The sequence below is a fragment of the Eublepharis macularius genome, chromosome 19 (genome assembly GCF_028583425.1).
Source record: "Eublepharis macularius isolate TG4126 chromosome 19, MPM_Emac_v1.0, whole genome shotgun sequence".
Taxonomy (NCBI): Eukaryota; Metazoa; Chordata; class Lepidosauria; order Squamata; family Eublepharidae; genus Eublepharis; species Eublepharis macularius.
The window spans coordinates 17962031-17981426 of NC_072808.1; the positions used below are offsets into that span (position 1 = coordinate 17962031).

The 19396-nt window shown below is 46.6% G+C and overlaps 1 protein-coding gene across 1 annotated transcript in view; it reads left to right on the plus strand.

The window, feature by feature from the left end:
- Positions 1-15691, plus strand: part of LOC129345918 (TLC domain-containing protein 4-B-like) — a 29876-nt gene extending 14185 nt beyond the window's left edge. The window contains exons 4-7 of the mRNA XM_055003153.1: positions 2606-2664; positions 6827-6921; positions 10287-10360; positions 13016-15691. Coding sequence (XP_054859128.1) covers positions 2606-2664; positions 6827-6921; positions 10287-10360; positions 13016-13307 — 520 coding nt within the window. The 3' untranslated portion in view covers positions 13308-15691. The remainder of the gene's footprint in view (positions 1-2605; positions 2665-6826; positions 6922-10286; positions 10361-13015) is intronic.
- Positions 15692-19396: the final 3705 nt, after the last annotated feature.

Consider the following 19396-nt stretch of genomic DNA (forward strand, 5'->3'; position numbering starts at 1 on the left):
TTTCTCACTGAGACTCAAGGCAGATTACATAGTGTGGGATTAGTACAATCAGTATCAAGGACATTCCCATAAACAATGCCATAAGGCGAATAAATACAAGTTTACATAGTCATAGCATTAGCAAGAATCCAATACTGAGTTGAAGAAATGCTGAAACAGAGCATAAGCAATTCTAGGACTGACATTGGTGGTGGAGAGTGCCCTCAAACCATAGCTGATTTATGGCAACCCCTGGTGGGGTTTTCATGTCAAGAGACTAACAGAGGTGGTTTGCCATTGCCTGCCTCTGCAAACCCTGGTCTTCCTTGGAGGTCTCCCATCCAATTACTAACCAAGGCTGAGCCTGCTTAGCTTCTGAGATCTGAGGAGATCAGGCTCACTTGGGCTATCCAGATCAGGGCAGAACTGACATTAGACAACATATAACTACCCAGTAGGATCAGACATAGGAGCACATACTTAAAGCATCTAAGACTCCCTCCCTACAATATAGCCCTCCCATCTGAGTAAAAAGCCCTTTTGCGTAATTCAGTTTTCCATTGTTTGCAGAAAGCCACGAGAGTGGGGGCTCTCCTGCTTTCCTATCTTAGGTGCTCCCCAAACTCTGTAAAGGGTCCTCTTTTAAAATTATGACTGCTTATATAAACTAAACAGCGGAGGTTGCTTATATTGAAGCCCTGTATTTCCAGGAGCTCTCAGAGCTAAACTACAAGAGACTAATTACACGAGGACGCTTACGTGAAGGGAGTCGCAATGTTAGCTGGGAAGCCAAGTTTTAAAAGACTTGGCCCCTCAAAGAGTTTGTTAATTTCCTCTTCACCTCCCAAAGGCTCTGTCATTTTCACCTCCCCTTCTAGGAGGCAAAGAGGAAATTAACAAACCCTCTGAGCAGGGATCTTCCTGGCTGTGTAGAGAGGGGAAATTGACAGCCTTCCGATCTGTCTTTTAAAACTCGGCTTCCCGGCTAACATTGTGACTCCCTTCACATGAGCATCCTCGTGTAATTTGTCTCTTGTGGTTTAGGTCTCCACTATTGCTTCTGGAGCTTTCTGGATACCGAGAGGTTGTGCCTGGCGTATCAGAGGAGGCAGTCAAGAGCTGAAATCTCTCTCTCTCCCTTCTGCAGGGCAAGTGGGCTGCATGACCAGGTGTTGCATTTAGGGCCAAACTGCATGTTACACATGTTGGAGTTCTGCAGTAGGGTCTCCTGAAGATCTCTAAGGCAGGGGTGGGATTTCTGTGGATTGGAGAGGGAGGCCTCGTTCCTTCCCAACCCATGCCTTTTGTCTTACTCAAATTGAACATGATTACATATTGATATGTTTCATAATTTGACTGTAAGATAATTAAATAAAGGTAACTGGTAGAATAGAATGTGTGCGTGTGCAATCAAGTAGCCACCGACCTATGGCGACCCTATGAATGAAAGCCCTCCAAAACGTCCTCTTATTAACAGGCTTGCTCAGATCCATCAAACTGGAGGACATGGCTTCTTTTATTGAGTCAAGCCATCTGGTTTTAGCTCTTCCTCTTTTCCTACAGTCTTCCACTTTTCCTAGCATTATTGACTTTTCCAGAGAATCTTGTCATCTCATGATGTGACCAAAGTACGATAGCCTCAGTTTTGTCATTTTAGCTTCTAGGAAGAATCCAGGCTTGATTTGATCTAGTACCCGCTTATTTGTCTTTTTTGGCTGTCCGTGGTATCCACAAAACTCTCCTCCAGCACCACATTTCAAATGAATCCATTTTCTTCCTGTCAGCTTTCTTCACCGTCCAACTTTCACATCCATACATAGTAATGGGGAATACCATAGTTTGGATTATCTTGATCTTGGTTCCCAGAGAGACATCTTTATCTTTAAGGATCTTATCTAGCTCCCTCACAGCTGCTCTTCCGAGTCTTAGTCTTCTTCTGATTTCTTCATTGCAGTCTCCCTTTTGGTTGATGACTCTATGAAATAGAATGTATGATAAATAATATTGAAATGTTGGTAAAAAGTCAACATTGTTAAGAAATATATAAGTAAAAGGTAAGAACAAAATAGGGGAAATAAGGACTTTTTTATTTTCTAAGATATGGAGTAGAAATAGATTTAAATTCCCAATATTATTTTAGCACTCTTAAAGGTTATTATGGTAATTAGTTTTATTAAGAACTCAGCATTGTTATTGTTAAGAAAAGGCAATGATAAGATAGAGGTAATAAGGGAATAATGAGGCTTTTTGTTTTTTTAAGATAAGGAGTAGGTGTGAAATAGGTGTGAATTCTGCACATTGTTTATTTGAAAACAGCTTTAATTATTATTATAACACCTTTAAAGGTTATGATTTTTGCACTACGTAATATAATCCTTGTAGCAGGCCTGAATTGTCTTGGCCAGGCTGTGCAACCAAACTGATTTGCTGTAGGAAGGAATCGTCATGCGCCGGTATCCGAGAGGGCTTTTGCTCGGGTTGGCACTTACCTGGCCTCAGATGGCAGGGGCACCCAAAGCAAGGCCTCCAATGATGAGTGGAGTGGGCAGCTAGGTGCATATGGGAGTGCATGATGTGATCGCCGACGCACTTCTTTTCCTTTCACCATTTCTCTTCTCCCTTGCAGGGGAGATCCCGGCCTGGTCAAGCTGAATGTAGCCATCACCTGTGGTTACCTGCTATATGGTAAGTCCTGTGCACCCCCCTGTTTCCCTCGGCAGGCTGGAGCGGGCATATGCATTTCTGGGGACTCCTGCCAGTAAGCCCACTGCTTGGGAAAGAGTCCTTTTGCCCTCTCCATGTTCATTCCACCAACGTGATTGTTTCTATGTGTGGATTTGATCATCTCTGAGAACTGCTTCCCTAGTCCCGATCCCCTCTGCTCACCCTTCGAACATCACTGGGAACATCTCCTGCCCAAGCCCTGCTGGTATGAGCAGAGGAGGTGCTCCGGGGCCAAGCTCAGGAATCAAATGAAAATAAAATACAAGATGCTGGCAGCTGGCAGCACACTGCTTCTCTTTTGGAGTCAGGCCAACAGTCTCTGAAGGGAAAGCGTTTTGAGGCCAGTAGCATGACCTGCTTCATCCCAAGACGTCACTTGTCATCTCCCCGTCACTTGTGAAGTGCAGCACAAGTCTTCTTTTGCAGGGAGGGAGTCCTGAATCTGGAGTTCTGCTTTAGCTAGGAAAAATAGAAAAGAGTCCAGTAGCACCTTTAAGACTAACCAACTTTACTGTAGAATAAGCTTTCAAGAATCACAGTTCTCTTCTTCAGATGCAAGATTCTCGAAAGCTTATGCTACAGTAAAGTTGGTTAGTCTTAAAGGTGCTACTGGACTCTTTTCTATTTTTGCTACTGCAGACGAACACGGCTAACTCCTCTGGATCTATATGCTTCTGCTAGGGATTCTCTTGCAACGTGGGACCAGTCCGTTCCACTCCAGGGAAATGAATAGGGGATAATGATGGGGACCTCCATTGCAGGGTTGTCGTGTAAGGACAGCATGCTTAAATAGTAAATGGCAAAGTGGGGAGTGTCACAAATCTATCTATCTATCTATCTATCTATCTATCTATCTATCTATCTATCTATCTATCTATCTATCTATCTATCTATCTATCTATCTATCTATCTATCTATCTATCTATCTATCTATCTATCTATCTATCTATCTATCTATCTGTTGTGAAATCCCATAACATATCTCATCTGTATTGATCTCCCTCCTTCTCCATAGCCTGCTGCCCTCTTTAGTACTTGTTTTCTTCCTTCGTTTTTGCTCTCTACCCCCTCTCCTACTCCCAGGCTCGATTCCTGCCCCCCCAAGTACTTCCCCCAAAGGAGGGGGCATTGGGTAAGAGCCAAAAGAGCAGGAGCCTTTCCAGGTTGCCTTCTGCCTCTTGCTCTGCCCAAAGCAGCTCTGATTTCTCCTTCCCCTTCTGGGTCTGGGGGAGGAGAGAGGCACCTAGCATGGGCAATGGGCAAAAGGGAAACAAATGTGTATATAAATGTATAAATAAATGTATACACGGGGGGGGGATGGTGGAAGAGAAAAACTGCAGAAGGGGAGTGCAATGCGTGGCGCAGCCCCTCACCCACCAGGCCTTTCCTCCAAATTCCCGCGAGAAGCCTTGCCACGTTTCAGGTCATCCAGAGGGGCTGCCTGGTTCCGATGAGCAACTGTGGTTTGCTATCACTGATGAGGGGTCTAAGCCAAGTGGCTTCTGAGGCTCTGGTAGGGTTGCTGGGCTTGGAGCAGTTCTCCAGGGCAGTGCCCCATCAGGAAGCTTCCCTGCAAGTTAAATGGCCAGTGGTGGTTGTGGGTTTTCTGGGCTGTATTGCCGTGGTCTTGGCTTTATTTTATTTATGTATTTATTTATTTATTATTTTAGACTTTTATTCCGCCCTCCTCGCCAGGCAGGCCCAGGGCGGATTACGACGGATAAAAACATTTCATCATGACTTACATCATAAAAACAGTTTCAAATCAAACATACTGCCCCTTCTATCCCTGGCCTTTGTTGGGGCGGGTTTTCCCCTTGAGGCTCTGTGTGCACTGATAGCCTGGCTAAGGGCCAAGCTGTTCACTTGCCAGTCAAGTGTAATTCCTCCCTTCTAGCTTGGCCCTTAGATTCCAACAGGCTGCCCCTTGGTGACACTAGAGATGCAGCCTGCAGAGTCTGTTCACTTGCTTAGCGTGGGAAGGAGCAATGTGTTTCTGAGCGACGGCTTCAGGAGAAGCATTCTCGGCCACATCGCCAAACACAAGAGTTCCAGCTCCTTCCCGTACATCACTCACCAACCAGAAGAGAGGGAGCTGAATACAAATCCGTGTAGATCCGAGAACGCTATTGACAGAAGCCCTGCTCACAAGTTACAGCGAACGCATGTGCAATTAATTCGCATTGCTCATGAGTTTTTTTAATGAGCTCTGAGTAATTCTCGTGTTATATTCAACACACATATAGCTGAACCCCACATTTATCAATCTCCTTATTGCTGCTGGAGGGAGCGTCAACATGTCAGGTTTTTTTGGAAGAAAGTTCTTATTTCTATTAAAGAAATTACCGGTTATTCAATCCCTCTAAAACCGGAACTGATATTCTTAGACCAGTGGAACGATCTTCACATAGTCTATTAATAGCTGTAAAAAGTGCTATCACGATTCGATGGAAATCAAATAGTGTACCAACAATTTCTGACTGGCATATGAAGGTTTGGGACCACTTTATGATGGGAAAACTATATGATAAAATATACCAAGCTGAGCGCTTTCCTAAATGTACTGATTTTCAAGAAAAATGGTTTCCATTCTACAAATATCTGGAAAATAATAATTGGTCTACACCAAAGATTCACAATTTTTTATTTGATTTATCATAATTGTTATATTGAATATTTTATGGGATTACTTATTACTTCTGTTACATGTCCTTTACATTTGTTCATAGACATTGTTATTGGTTATTTGATACTTGTCTTTTATCATCGGTTTCTTGACTCTCTTAATACTTGTTACACATTATCTGTTATGTGTATTCTGTAACTTATCAGTTTGATATCAGTTTTAAAAAGTTTCAGGTGGGAAACTGTGTTGGTTTGTAGTAGAAAAGTAAGATTTGGGTCCAGTAGCACCTTAAAGACCAACTAGATTTCCAGGGTATGAGCTTTTCAGAGTCTGACAAAGGGAGTTTTGACTCTCGAAAGCTCATACTGTGGAAATCTGGTTGATCTTTAAGGTGCTACTGGACCCAAATGTCACATTTATCCAGGTACTGTCCCCTGGTTTCTTTTATAAAGTGAATGTGTGGTGGCTCTTTATTACAAAAAGAGGGAGGATGTACATGCAATCACTGTAACATGTGGACTGGGCTAGGAACTGGCAGGGAGGTTTTTAACCTAACATTTTAACACGTTTCCCGTGAGGAGTTCTGACCATCTTATTTCAGTTTCCCTCATAATTTGTGAATATTCATGGTCAGGTTTTGTCAGGGGCCGTTTTCACAGACCTGTAAATGCTTCCATAAAATTGCGCAAAACTTGTGGCACGACGGCGTCTTCATAGCACGATTTCCCGTTTAATGGTACGATGACGTCAGAAATCGCAACATTAAATGGGAAATCGTGCTATGAAGACGCTGTCGTGCTGTGAGTTTTGAATGATTTTCCGGAGGTTTTAGGCATGTGAAAATGGCCAGGGTCAGCCAATGAAAGGGGTGGAGTCTTTGGAAACCTGCGTAAGGGTGAAATGGGTGAAGACAGGAGCAGCTTGGAGCAACAGCTCTCCCCCCCCCCCAAGTCTGCACCTAGCCCCTTCTGGTCTGGGCTGCTGGGAGCCAAGCTACAAGTGATGCCTGACACAGGTTGGACACTTGTCAGCTTCCCTCAAGTTTTGATGGGAAATGTAGGCATCTTGGTCTTGCAGCTGTAATGGAGAGCCAAGCTGTAAAACCAGGATGCCTACATTTCCCATCAAAACTTGAGGGAAGCTGACAAGTGTCCAACCTGTGTAAGGCGTCACTTGTAGCTTGGCTCTGGGTCATCTACAGATTCCCTTTGCAGATTGGAAATACGCATGGCTGGGTGTGAGTAGCTAAAGTTGGTGCCCAGAACACCTGCATGTCTAGCTCTTCCCCTCCCTTTCACAACAGCTCAATAGAAAGAAACCAGGAGGCGAGAGTCTTGTCACTTTATGTCCGTGCCAGGAGACTGCTTGGTAAAGGAAGAGGCACAGGGCCAGAACAAAAAGTTGTCAACCGCTGCCTGTGGTCTCCATTCCCTTCCTGCTCTGCTCCCAGTAAACTCTCCTTTATTGTGTCTCTTGTGTTTGTGTTCTGCATTCTAGATCTATTGCTGCTAATTCGTTACTGGAAGACGCTGGGAGATTCTCTTTTTGTTTGTCACCACTTGGCGGCGTTGTACGCTTATGGATACGTGTTGGTCAGTGATGTGGAAGGGTTTTCCTTTATTCTCTGTTCCTTTTTAATGTTTTAAACGGCACTTGGCCAATTCGATGCTTCATTTTGCGCTTCCTCTGCAGCTGTCCATAGAGCATCCCACCTGTTCCCTCTTAGTCCACACAAACTTCCTCTGCTCAGAATAAGACAGAGCAAAGCCTTGAATTGGAACAGGGAAGACTGGAAACTAGGACAGCCGTCGAGAATGAAATTTTCCAGCTTCCATTCATAATCAGGAGGGTAGGAGATATCATTTCCATGTGCCTGAAGTTTCCTGATTTAAAAAACTCTTAAGGAGTTTTAAAACAGGCTTCTTTATAAAGAACTAAAAGGGGCTAGGCGCTGTGCAAGAAAAAGATGAAGAAGTGTGTGTTTAGGGGCACAGTCCAGAAGAACAGGACACACTAACAAGTGGAAATGGTGTGCGACAGGTAAGTTTTTAATTAGGGTTGCCAACTGGCCTGGAGAAGAACGTCTTGCCCCCGTAACAAAAGTTTAATGTGTGAGCGATGGAAGCTTCTCATGGTGGGGAGGAAATTAACATCCATTAAGCCTCTGTTGAAGGGACGGGACATTTTTTTTCCTCCTGGCAGCTGGCAACCGTATTTTAAAGCACAGATACAGTAAGAGGAAGCAGCAGTCTATGCAATGTGTGGTAGGAGGGAATGGCAGCTGTTCTGAATGTGGGTTTGTTCTATTTGTGCTCCTTTGGGGCCATTTTGAATATCATTCATTCAGGGAGGCTCACCTGGCATCAACTAGAGCCAGGGCCTTCTCTGACATGGCTCCAGCCTGGTGGAACTGTCTGTCTGTTGAGACCCAGCGTGATTTCTCATCCTTTTGCCAGGCCTGCAAGATAGAGAAGTTTCACCAGGCATATGGCTGAGGCTGTGGCAGGGTTGAGCTTTCTGGCCAGTCTCCTGTTGGGGAGGTAATGTAACCCTCCCCGCCCCCCCGCTCCAGTTCCCATTGGTTGATTCATCTTGGTCATCTGGTTACATTCCTCCACCCCAGTACAGCTGCCATTTAGGGTGATGTTTTATTGAACGAAACTGTCTGTTATTTATGATTTTATCGTTGGTTTTAAATATTGTTCTTATCCGCTCTGAGCTTATTGGCTCAGAGCGGGAAGGGTGAAATACAAGTTCAATCAATCAATCAGTCTGAGGTGTAGTGGATGGAGAATAGGGGTGACCTGTTTTCAGATTCATGCTCTGCCACGGGTTTATATGGAGGCCATGCAAGACCTAGCCTCAGTTCTTTATCTTTAAAATGGGCATAATAGTCACCAGGGCTTTTTTTCTGGGAAAAGAGGTGGTGGAACTCAGGACCGCACTTTGGGTCAGCTGGAACAAGGGGGGAGTTTTTTAAATTTTAAATCGCCCTCGGCGAAAATGGTCACATGGCCGGTGGCTCCGCCCCCTGATCTCCAGACAGAGGGGAGTTTAGATTGCCCTCTGCGCCGCTCGGTGCGGAGGGCAATCTCAACTCCCCTCTGTCTGGAGATCAGGGGGCGGGGCCACCGGCCATGTGACCATTTTGAAGAGGTGCCGGAACTCTGTTCCACCATGTTCCAGCTGAAAAAAAGCCCTGATAGTCACTTACCTTTAGATGTGACTTGAACTAAGATATGGAAATATTGGCTCCCACTCCGAGCACTGAAGGTACAGTAGGCTTTTGAAACTGCAGTCCTACAAAGATACCTTAGTAGGGCAATAGGATGTGTTATGTGAAAAAAATGGGGGAAGAAAGCTTTGGGGAATTAATCTGAAATGATTAGCAAGTTGAATCCATGTATGGTAGAATATTAGTGTGCAAGGAGAGACGTGTAATTTAGGAAAAGAGCCACAGCTGGAAATGTTTGGTTTTTTAAAAAAATCAGCAGGTATTTAACCTGCGGAATTCACTGCCAGAGGAGGTAGTGATGGCTATTAGCATGGTGGTGGAGAGTGCCCTCAAGTCATAGCTGACTTATGGCAACCCCTGGTGGGGTTTTCATGGCAAGATACTAACAGAGGTGGTTCGCTATTGCCTGCTTCTGCAACTCTGGTCTTTCTTTGAGGTCTCCCATCCAATTACTAACCAAGGCCGACCCTGCTTAGCTTCTGAGATCTGACAAGATCAGGCCCCCCTGGGCTATCCAGGTCAGGGCCTGTATGCATACTTGGTGGTGGTGAGTGCCCTCAAGTCATAGCTGACTTATGTCGACCCCTGGCAGACTTTTCATGGCAAGAGACTATCAGAGGCGGTTTGCCATTGCCTGCCTCTGCAACCCTGGTCTTCGTTGGAGGTCTCCCATCCAATTACTAACCAAGGCCGGCCCTGCTTAGCTTCTGAGATCTGACAAGATCAGGCCCCCCTGGGCTATCCAGGTCAGGGCCTGTATGCATACTTGGTGGTGGTGAGTGCCCTCAAGTCATAGCTGACTTATGTCGACCCCTGGCAGGCTTTTCATGGCAAGAGACTATCAGAGGCGGTTTGCCATTGCCTGCCTCTGCAACCCTGGTCTTCGTTGGAGGTCTCCCATTCAATTACTAACCAAGGCTGGCCCTGCTTAGCTTCTGAGATCTGACAAGATCAGGCCCCCCTGGGCTATCCAGGCCAGGGCAGCTATTACCATAGATGGTTTTAAAAGAGCATTAGACATGTTCATGGAGGGGAGAGCCATCAGTGGCTACCAGCCATGGGCAGAGGCAGTCAAAGTCTAAAACCAATGTTAGGAGGCCCCATTAGAGGAAGGCCGCGGCCTCTACAGCCTGTTGGTTGGCCCTCCAGGATGCTGGACTCAAGATACCACAGGTCTGATCCAGCAAGGCTCTTCTGATGTTGTTAAAGACATACACTTCCCAGGGAATTCAGTCTGTGAGTGTCTGTCCGTTCTGAGCGAGAGCAGGAAGCACTGGCCTTGTGACATTCACTGTCACTTGTCCAACTCTGATTGGCTATACAAAGGGCTTTGTGCTGCCTACCGTGCTCCCTGGTTGGCTGGGATTGCCTCAGGAAGAAGCCCCGGTCTAAAGCAAACATCCCAAGCACATTGATAGCAAGCACCATTGCAGATCAGGCAAATTAGTAGACAAGGAAGGTGTGTGTGCGTGCGTGTGTGTGTGTGTGTGCCTGCGTGTGTGCATTCCAAAGCCAGTTGCAGCAGCAGCAGCAGATCCATCTGGCCAAATGCTTTGCTCTGCTGCTCTTTGACACTTCCCACGGGGCTCCCGTGGCCCTATGGCAAAAAGGGAAGGAGGCTCTTTATCATCTGTGCCCTGGAGAACATGGAACCGTCTGCCAATGTGGAGGGAACAAACCCTGGTTTGGGGGCACTCACGGTTTCTCTTTCTGTCCCTGCAGAGCCGTGGGGTGCTGCCCTATTTCGCTAACTTCCGGCTCCTATCAGAGCTATCCACGCCCTTCGTGAACCTCCGGTGAGTTGCACGGTGGGGCAACACGGGTCAATGAATTCAGGGCTGCGGCAAAAAAGATTGTGCCTGTCACTTTAGGTGTGAATCAAAATTATGCAGACTCTTCATTTAAGAGGCCCTGGATCCTGCCACCATCAGGAAGGATTTGAAGAGCAAGCATTCCCTTTCTCTCACACACATCCCCACAAACCCACCCTGCTAAGAAAAGGGCTGTGTCTTTCTCCATTTGGAGGACCACAACTGTATCCTGAAAGCTTGGGTGCCCACATCACATTTGGGGTCTGGAATATTGTGTGTGTGTGTGTGTGTGTGGTGCCCTCAAGTCAGAGCTGACTTATGGCGACCCCTGCTGGGGTTTTCATGGCAAGTGACTAGCAGAGGTGGTTTCCCATTGCCTGCCTCTTCAGCCCTGGTCTTTGTTGGAGGTCTCCCATCCAGTTACTCACCAAGGCTGACCCTGCTTAGCTTCTGAGATCTGACGAGATCGAGGTCACCTGCAGGGCTGTATTATCCATAAGGCTGACTAGACTGAAGCCTAGAGGCCCCGCAGGGATGAGGGGCCCGTCCATTTTTACACCCCCACATAAATTACAATTAATTGATTCTCTTAAATAACCTTTAACGGGAAAGGCGCAAGCACCGAGTCATTACTGACCCATGGGGGACATGCATCATGACATTTTCTTGGCAGACTTTTTATGGGCTGGTTCGCCATTGCCTTCCCCAGTCACCTACACTTTACCCCCAGGAAACTGGGTACTCATTTTACCGACCTTGGAAGGATGGAAGGCTGAGTCAACCTTGAGTCGGCTACCTGAACCCGGCTTCCGCCAGGATCTAACTCAGGTTGCAAGCAGAGCTTGGGCTGCAGTACTGCAGCTTACCAGTCTATTAATAAGATAATTAGCTGCTTCCTTATTGGTGGTGGTGGAGAGTACCCTCAAGTCACAGCTGACTTATGGCGACCCCTGGTGGGGTTTTCGTGGCAAGAGGCTAACAGAGGTGGTTTGCCATTGCCTGCCTCTAGCCCTGGTCTTCCTTGGAGGTCTCCCAACCAATTACTAACCAAGGCCCTGCGATCTGATGAGATTAGGCTCACCTGGGCTATCCAAGTCAAGGCACTGCCTTATTGAAGTGAAACAAATTGTCTCTTATATTAAAACAATTAGCCATAAATTATATATTTTTAATAGATAATGAGAATTTTATTCACTTCAAAATATTACAGTATTGAACAATTATATCCCCAAAATGTGCTTTCCTGAAGAGTTCTACTCGCACAATAAAAATATTTTTAAAATGTGAATAGAATTCTTCAGGTGACTCTCAAAATGTGGATATAGGGCTATGTACTGCGGTCTAGTACCTACCGTACCAGCGTCAGACGGTCAGCTGTAGTGGGGTGAAAGATCAAAGTGCTGGAGCGGGCCCCAAATACCTGAAATCCTAGGGGTTCAAGCCGTGAGTTAATACGGCCCTGCTCACCTGGGCTATCCAGGTCATAGCCCTGCTATGTGTTAAAATTAAAACAAGACTTTCTTGTTTCTACATTAAATAGCATATTCTTTGCAACTAATCACTACATCAGCTAGTAAATTAGGCATGTATTTATTTATTTGCTTCACTCATAGCCCATTTTTCTCACTGAGGGTGGAAATACACATTAAAAAGTACCTAGGGACGCTCAAGTGAACTTCATTTCATATGTCCCCCCTCCAACATTCCATGCACTCACTCGCACAGCCATACTTCAGTTTGCTTTGCATGAGCACATTCGCGCGTTTGATATCAGTTCCTCCTCAACTGCTGAAAGTATCCCACCACCTCCATTCATTGAAATGCAGATCTTGCCACTTTCTCACACCTTAAAAAATGCAAATTGGCAAGTCAAAGGAGCCTACAGTACTTGTTCTTGTAGCAAAAGCAGAGGTGCTCTGTCCTCTGGAATCACTTGCAGATACAATCACACAAAGGGAGCTCTCGTGAAAGTGGCATTCACCTTTGCCGAGCAAGAACAGCCTGCATGTGAACTGAGGACGCTTGAGCGTCCCCAGGTACTTAGTAACACGTATTCCACCCCGACACTCAAGACAGATAATGAACATTACAAAACAGTGCTATATATCAGTATCAAACACACAATAAACAATGCAGCAACTGCTTAAAATTATAACCCTGCTCCCTTTATAAAAAGTGGCTACCTGAACACTTTTACCTACCTACCATTTTACCTTATTCTTAGGTGCATCTCAGGTCAATCATAAAAGCATCAAAAGCTGATTCTTCATGCTTTATCTAGGAACTCCCTAGATATGCAGACATTTGAAATGAACCAAAAGAAAAATGCTCAGTCAGGCTGATGTGGACTGGGCATGCTTCAGGAGGCGCAAAGACTTATGAGCAGTCGAGAGTCGGTTAAAAAAAATGGGGAGGGGGATTAGGCTGTTTAAGCCCCTGAAAGGTAGAGAAGTTGGGGGGAGAATTTGGAAATTGCTCCTCTCCTCTCCAGATTCCTCATTGAACTCTAGATGCATGATCTTGAAAGTTTGGGTTCCCCTTTTACATTTCTGATCTGGAATAATTAGCAACAGGGTCATTGTAGGCCACTCTCTTCAGTGCTTTTCATGTCTGACTCCCCTCCATTTGCAACTGTTGCAGCTGGTTCCTGGATGCGGCTGGCTGGCCCCGTTCTTCCTGGCTGGTCTTGGCGAATGGCCTGGCCATGACCGTGGTATTCTTTGCAGTCCGCATTGCCGTCATCCCCAGCTACTATGCACATGTGTTCTCCTGGTATGGCAGTCCTGAATATAAGCGCCTGGGCCTGAGCGTGCAGGTGGCTTGGATCGGGTCCAGCCTGGCTCTGGAAGTGCTCAACGTGATTTGGATGTATCGCATCGCCCGTGGTTTCTACCGTGCTCTCTGTCACTCCAAGGCCCACAAGACAGCATGAGGACACGGCAGCTGCAGCGTGTGTCTGGCGATGCACAGCAAAGCTGGAGACCATTTTTGAACGACTTCCAAACTCATAGGAAACACCTTCAGCTCCATACAACTGGGGCATTTGGTTTTCTGTTTATCAGAAGGAGATCTTTGCCAACCTGACCAGTACGGGCTGCTGTCCATGGCGTCTGTCCATGTTCCACACCTGAGTCTGCATAATCTTCAAGGTGAGAGTGCCTAAGAATAGAGCTAGAGCTAGCACTGCCTAGTGGCTATGGCTCAGCCAGGGCATTTGTAAAGGAACTCTGTGGAGCCAGGAGGCTTGCACTCACAAGACAGGAACTTGTCTGGCCTCAGCAGGAAATCCATCATTTGGGATGGAGTTTCCATTGCCCACTGGTTATTGGGAGGGGAAGGGGATGCCTTTGGGAAGCCACGTGCCTTAGGGTCTCATTTTGCCCAGAGTATTCTAGGAGTGTATTGGAAGGCGGAGGCTGACGGGCTTGTGGCCTGGAGGCACGGAACAGACCGTGGCTGGTTCCACAAGAGCCTTTTAGTCTGAAATTGCATCCGCTTCTTCACTCAGGTTTTTACTGACAATCCAGATCCTGTGATAGTCAACCCATTCCCTCTCCCCCTTTTTTCAGACCAGATTCGTGGCCTTTTTTGTTACTTAAAATGAGATCACAGTGCTTGGCTGTTCCACGTAGAAGGCCAAAGCACCATTCAGGCTGCTGTCCTTTTCACCTTTTATCTCCCCATTCTGCCCTCAAGTCATAGCTCACTTATGGCGCCCCCCCCCCCGGTGGTGTTTTCATGGCAGGAGACTAACAGAGGTGGTTTGCCATTGCCTGCCTCTGCAACCCTGGTCTTCCTTGGAGGTCTCCCCTCCAATTACTAACCGAGGCCGACCCTGCTTAGCTTCTGAGACCTGACAAAATCAGGCTCAGCTGGGATATCCAGGTCAGGACATCTCCCCATTCTAACCCAGATTAATTCCTGCTCCCTGCTAGCTGACCCTTTCCCTCACAATACTCATGAATAAATGGTTGACTGTAGGGGAAAGGGCATAAATATACTTCCTTAAGCAACTTTTGACAAGCCAACTCACAGATCTTTTCTCCTCCTATTGTTATTTTGTAATTGTGATATCAGGAGAATATTTTTTTAAAATATGATTTTGGCTTGCTATGAAGTTTTTTTTTTTAAAAAAAACCTTAAATTTACTCTCTCCCCCACCCCCCACAAGTACTAATAAGCCTGGGAGGAGTGGAGTGGAGAATGCCCTCAAGTCATAGCTGACCGACGGTGACCCCTGGAACGGTTTTCATGGCAAGAGATTAACAGAGGTGGTTTGCCATTGCCTGCCTCTGCCTGGTCTTCGCTGGAGGTCTCCCATTCAATTACTAACCAAGGCCCACCCTGTTTAGCTTCTGAGATCTGACGAGACCTGGGCTATCCAAGTGAGGGCAAGCCTGGGAGACAACAGGCTAAATTATGCTAAAATCAAAGAGCTGAAAGAAAAAATGGAAGGAGACAAAACCTTTGCTGAATGAATTTTACTTTTGATTAGACACACAGAAAGATTGGAGGCAGGCATTGCCTGATTTTTAAGGGGAATCCATTAGTATATTGTGGGGACTCTAATACACAGTTAATCTTGTTATTGGCCGTCTGTGCCCAAGTTGTCCACTATATGAGACAGGATGATCTGGTCTGATCTGGCAGGGCTCTTTTGAAGTTCTTCAAAGCTTCAAAGAGAGTTTGAATGGCGTTGGCTTGGTTCTTTGCTCTAACGCAGTCCTACTTGGTCCCCCAACCTTGCCAAGCTTGATGGCGCTTTCAGAGCTGTGAGACAGGGTGCTGGCTATCACTACCCCACAATGGCTGCCACAGGGACTGGGTCCATCACAGGACTCCGGAAGGAGGCCAAACCAAGCATCACCCTACAACTGCAGCAGCTGCCTCTTAACGGGAGCTTTCTGCAGGCTCTTTGCATATATCCCCAGCACCGAGGAGGCGGAGGAAATCTGGGCTCAGCTTTGGGGAAGAGCTGCGGTTTGGCTTCCGCGTCCAAAGGGAGGGGACCACTCCCAGCAGAGCTACAGGGAGATGGTTCCAAGCCCAGAGACAGAAATCTCTGTCTGTGGCCAACCTGATGGCGCATGGCTGCGAGACACCTGCCCGGCAGGAGCCTCGCGCTTTGCTAGGCAGCCAGCCAGCAGGGAGCTCTCCAAAGCTCGCTCTCTCATGTTCTGCTGCACGCAAGATGCTTTGAGTTTTATCCCCAGAAGTAGGGTGGCCGCTCCTGTAAATAAGCAATGGCAGCAAAAAGGGGAAAAACCCCCACAGGAAACGAAGTACAATTATATACAATTTATAAGTGAAACTTTAAAATGCAAAATGCTAATAATCCATAAACTGGCCTCAGATCTGAGCATGCTGAAGGGCTGCTTTGTGGATCACATGCCGTGAGCCACCTAACGGAGGAATCTAATGGAGTGGAGGATTTTCACCAATTGAGAAAACACACGCAGAAACAAGAAAGAAAATCTCAGAAGGACCTTTTTGTATAGAGGACTCTTATTATACCCGGATACTGTAATCTAATTGTCATTTGTTGCTTGTGGAATTGATGACATTTGCTTTTGTAATTTTGTAAAGGGGTTTATGGATTATTAGCATTTTGCACTTTAAAGTTTCACTTATAAATTGTATATAATCGTACTTCGTTTCGTGTGGGGTTTTTTCCCCCTTTTTGCTGCCATTGAATTTTATCCCCAGCATTCAAGAAGCAAGTGGGTGTCCAGAAATGCTCGGGTAGCCCCCCCCCCCCCCGCTCTACATTGGGAGTCACTGCTATACTTTCTCAGGCGTGCGAGCATTCCAGCAGCACCACTCTGATCCTCTCCATATGCTTTATGCACTAGTACAGACACCCACACACCCACACACACTTTTCTGCCGCCCTTTCCTTCTGTGTGTAAAGTGCCATCAAGTTGCAGCCGACTTACGGCAACCCTAGAGAGTTTTCAAGACAAGGTGATTCCCACTGCCTCGCTACCCTGGATTTCCTTGGTGGTCTCCTATCCAACTAATCAAGGCCGACACTGCTTAGCTTCTGAGAGCTGAGGAGCTCAAGCTAGCCTGGGCCATCCAAGTCAGGGCACCCTTTCTTTACACTCTCTCCAACCTCTTGTGCCAAGCTGGGTTTCGAGAACCACTCCAGCCTAAAGATGGCTCACGCATTGGACCGTTTGGTTTTATTAATGTCCTTTCATATTCGCAACATTGGAAGCGTGTTGTGTCCTTTGGCATGCTTGGCCTCCAGCACTGCCCAGTGAGAGCAGTCATATGGCTTCCATTTCACAGACAGCAAGCCAAGACAGAGAGTCTCTAAACAAGATAATAATAATAACAACATTCGATTTATATACCGCCCTTCAGGACAACTTAATGCCCACTCAGAGCGGTTTACAAAGTATGCCATTATTATCCCCACAACAAAACACCCTGTGAGGTGGTTGGGCTGAGAGAGCTCCTGAGAACTGTGACTAGCCTAAGGTCACCCAGCTGGCTTCAAGCAGAGGAGTGGGGAATCAAACCCGGCTCTCCAGATTAGAGTCACAATGTTAGCCTGGAAGTGTAGTTTTAAAAGACAGAGCCAGCAGAGATTGCTCCTCAGAGGGTTTGTTAATTTCATCTTCACCTCCCCAAAGGCTCTGTCAATTTCACCTCTCTGGTCTAAAACTGTGTGGGATTGCAACCAGAGGGCTGTGAGGAATGGAAATGGGCTGGAGCTGCCTTCCAGAGCTGGGCTTGGACCTGGAGAGGTTCTAATGGGCTGAAGTTTCCCTTCTGGCATTTCACAGCCCCTTCTCACAGCTCCAATGTATAGCAAAGCTTTTGCCCTGCTGCTGGCTCTGTCTTTTTAAACTACCCTTCCCAGCTAACATTGCACCTCCCAACACGTGTTCTTCACATGTCAGATGTCTCATGTAGAGAGACTCGGTGCAAGAGAAACTAGTTCAGGAAGCATGGAGAGAGCTGGGGATGCCCTCGGTCATCCATCATTGGACCTCGTGATGTCAGCTTGCTAAAGGATGTCTGGGCAAGGAGTCTCCCTCCTTGGTGAACCTCTGAAAACTGAGTTCCTTTTCATTTCAGTGTGGCTTGCTCAAGTGTATATCCAGGGCTTTTTTTCTGGGAAAAGAGGTGGTGGAACTCAGTGGGTTGCCCTCGGAGAAAATGGTCACATGGCTGGTGGCCCCGCCCCCTGATCTCCAGACAGAGGGGAGTTGAGATTGCCCTCGGCGCGGAGGGCAATCTAAACTCCCCTCTGTCTGGAGATCAGGGGGCGGGGCCACCAGCCATGTGACTATTTCCCAGAAGTTCCAGAACTCCATTCCACCGCGTTCCAGCTGAAAAAAAGCCCTGAGTCTATCCCACAGGATCGTGCCCTGTGGCTGCTCTTGGCCAAACAAACCAACCCCCTGGTGTTAAACATCTTATAGCACATCTGGATAAGGTGTCAGTTTTATTTCTTCTCATATAATTACCAGGTCCTGGGAGAATGATCAATTTTTCAAAGAAGACGCTGTTAACCTCCCCCCCCCCCCCTAAATCTGGGCCTTAGAATTTTTTGCCATGCCATGAAAAGTACCTGGAATTGGTGAACGGGGGCTGTGGATTCCGTGCCTTATTCTGTTATAAAGAAAATGTGTGACACAGATACAAGCAGTGGAATTTGTGTTGATTTTCCTTCCCAGCAATTTAGAACCTATGCAGTATTGGTAATTTTCTAATCTTAAAATAATGTTAAAATAATAAATAAAATGTTACAATAATAAATAAGATCTAATTTATTAAACCATGTTCCTCTATGCGTTGTTATCCGTCTGTGTGTGCATCTGTGCCCTGTATTTGTGGTTGTTTTCCTTTTGGACTGCTGTGGGCATAGATCCCCTTTGCAGAAGTGCACCAGATACGGAAAGGAAGATGGATCCTTCTTTCCACAGTGCCCCGTCGTTTCTTGAATACACAGCTGGCCCAGTCTGCCCTGGGTAGACATTGCACACATCCGAGTGAGAAGAGAAGCTGAGGCAAGACCTAGGCTGCACCCACATGAGAAGGACTCTCATCGGCGCGTCCATACAGGAATTTTGTGCTTACGTTCTTCCATCAACTGCTTTTCCCCCTGCCGTACCACACAAGTCTTTTTACAAAAGTTCGTAATTGTTCGATCCCTGTAATATGGTAACATTACAACAATCTGAGGCCATGATCTTATTATTATTTTTTATTATTTATTTAATTTCTAGCCCGCTCTCCTCGCGAACAGGCTCAGGGTGGGTTACAGTTATACATAAAGATACAAAAGATAAAAACATTTTGACACAGTAAAATCAGAAATATCAAATAAACATAGGTTTCCGATCCCAGGATGGAGCCCCCTTCATTTTTCCCTACCAACCATACATAGGGAGAAGGGACGGTGCAAATTGGTATCATCCTGCTGTAACTTCACATGGGGGGGGGCAGATGGCTATATAGGCCCCCCCCCCGACAGGAGACCAGTAGGGAGGGTTATTTAATGGGCCTAGGACTGGCCTCAACCATAGGCCTGGCGGAACATCTCTGTCTTACAGGCCCGCCTAAAGGATACAAGATCTCGGCGGGCCTGAGTATCCTCCGACAGAGTTCTACCAGGTTGGGGCCAGGACCGAAAAGGCCCTGGCCCTGGTCGAGGCCAACCGAGCCTCCCTGGGGCCAGGGACCACCAGTAGGTGTTTACTTGCTGATCTGAGCACTCTCCAGGGTAAATATGAGGAGAGGCGGTCCCTCAGGTGTGCCGGTCCTAGTCTGTTTAGGGCTTTATAGGTTAAAACCAGAACCTTGAACCTGATCCGGAACTCCATGGGAAGCAAGTGTAGCTGCTGCAAGACTGGAGTTCCTTTAGATCCAACTGTCATTTGAAAGGGGTGTGTGTCCTTAGCCCTTTTCTTTATGGAGGTATGAGGGGAAAGGTCTATTTCTGTAACAGAAAGGACTAGTGACTTACTAGCCCTTCAGTGGTGTGTGTGTGTGGGGGGGGGGGAA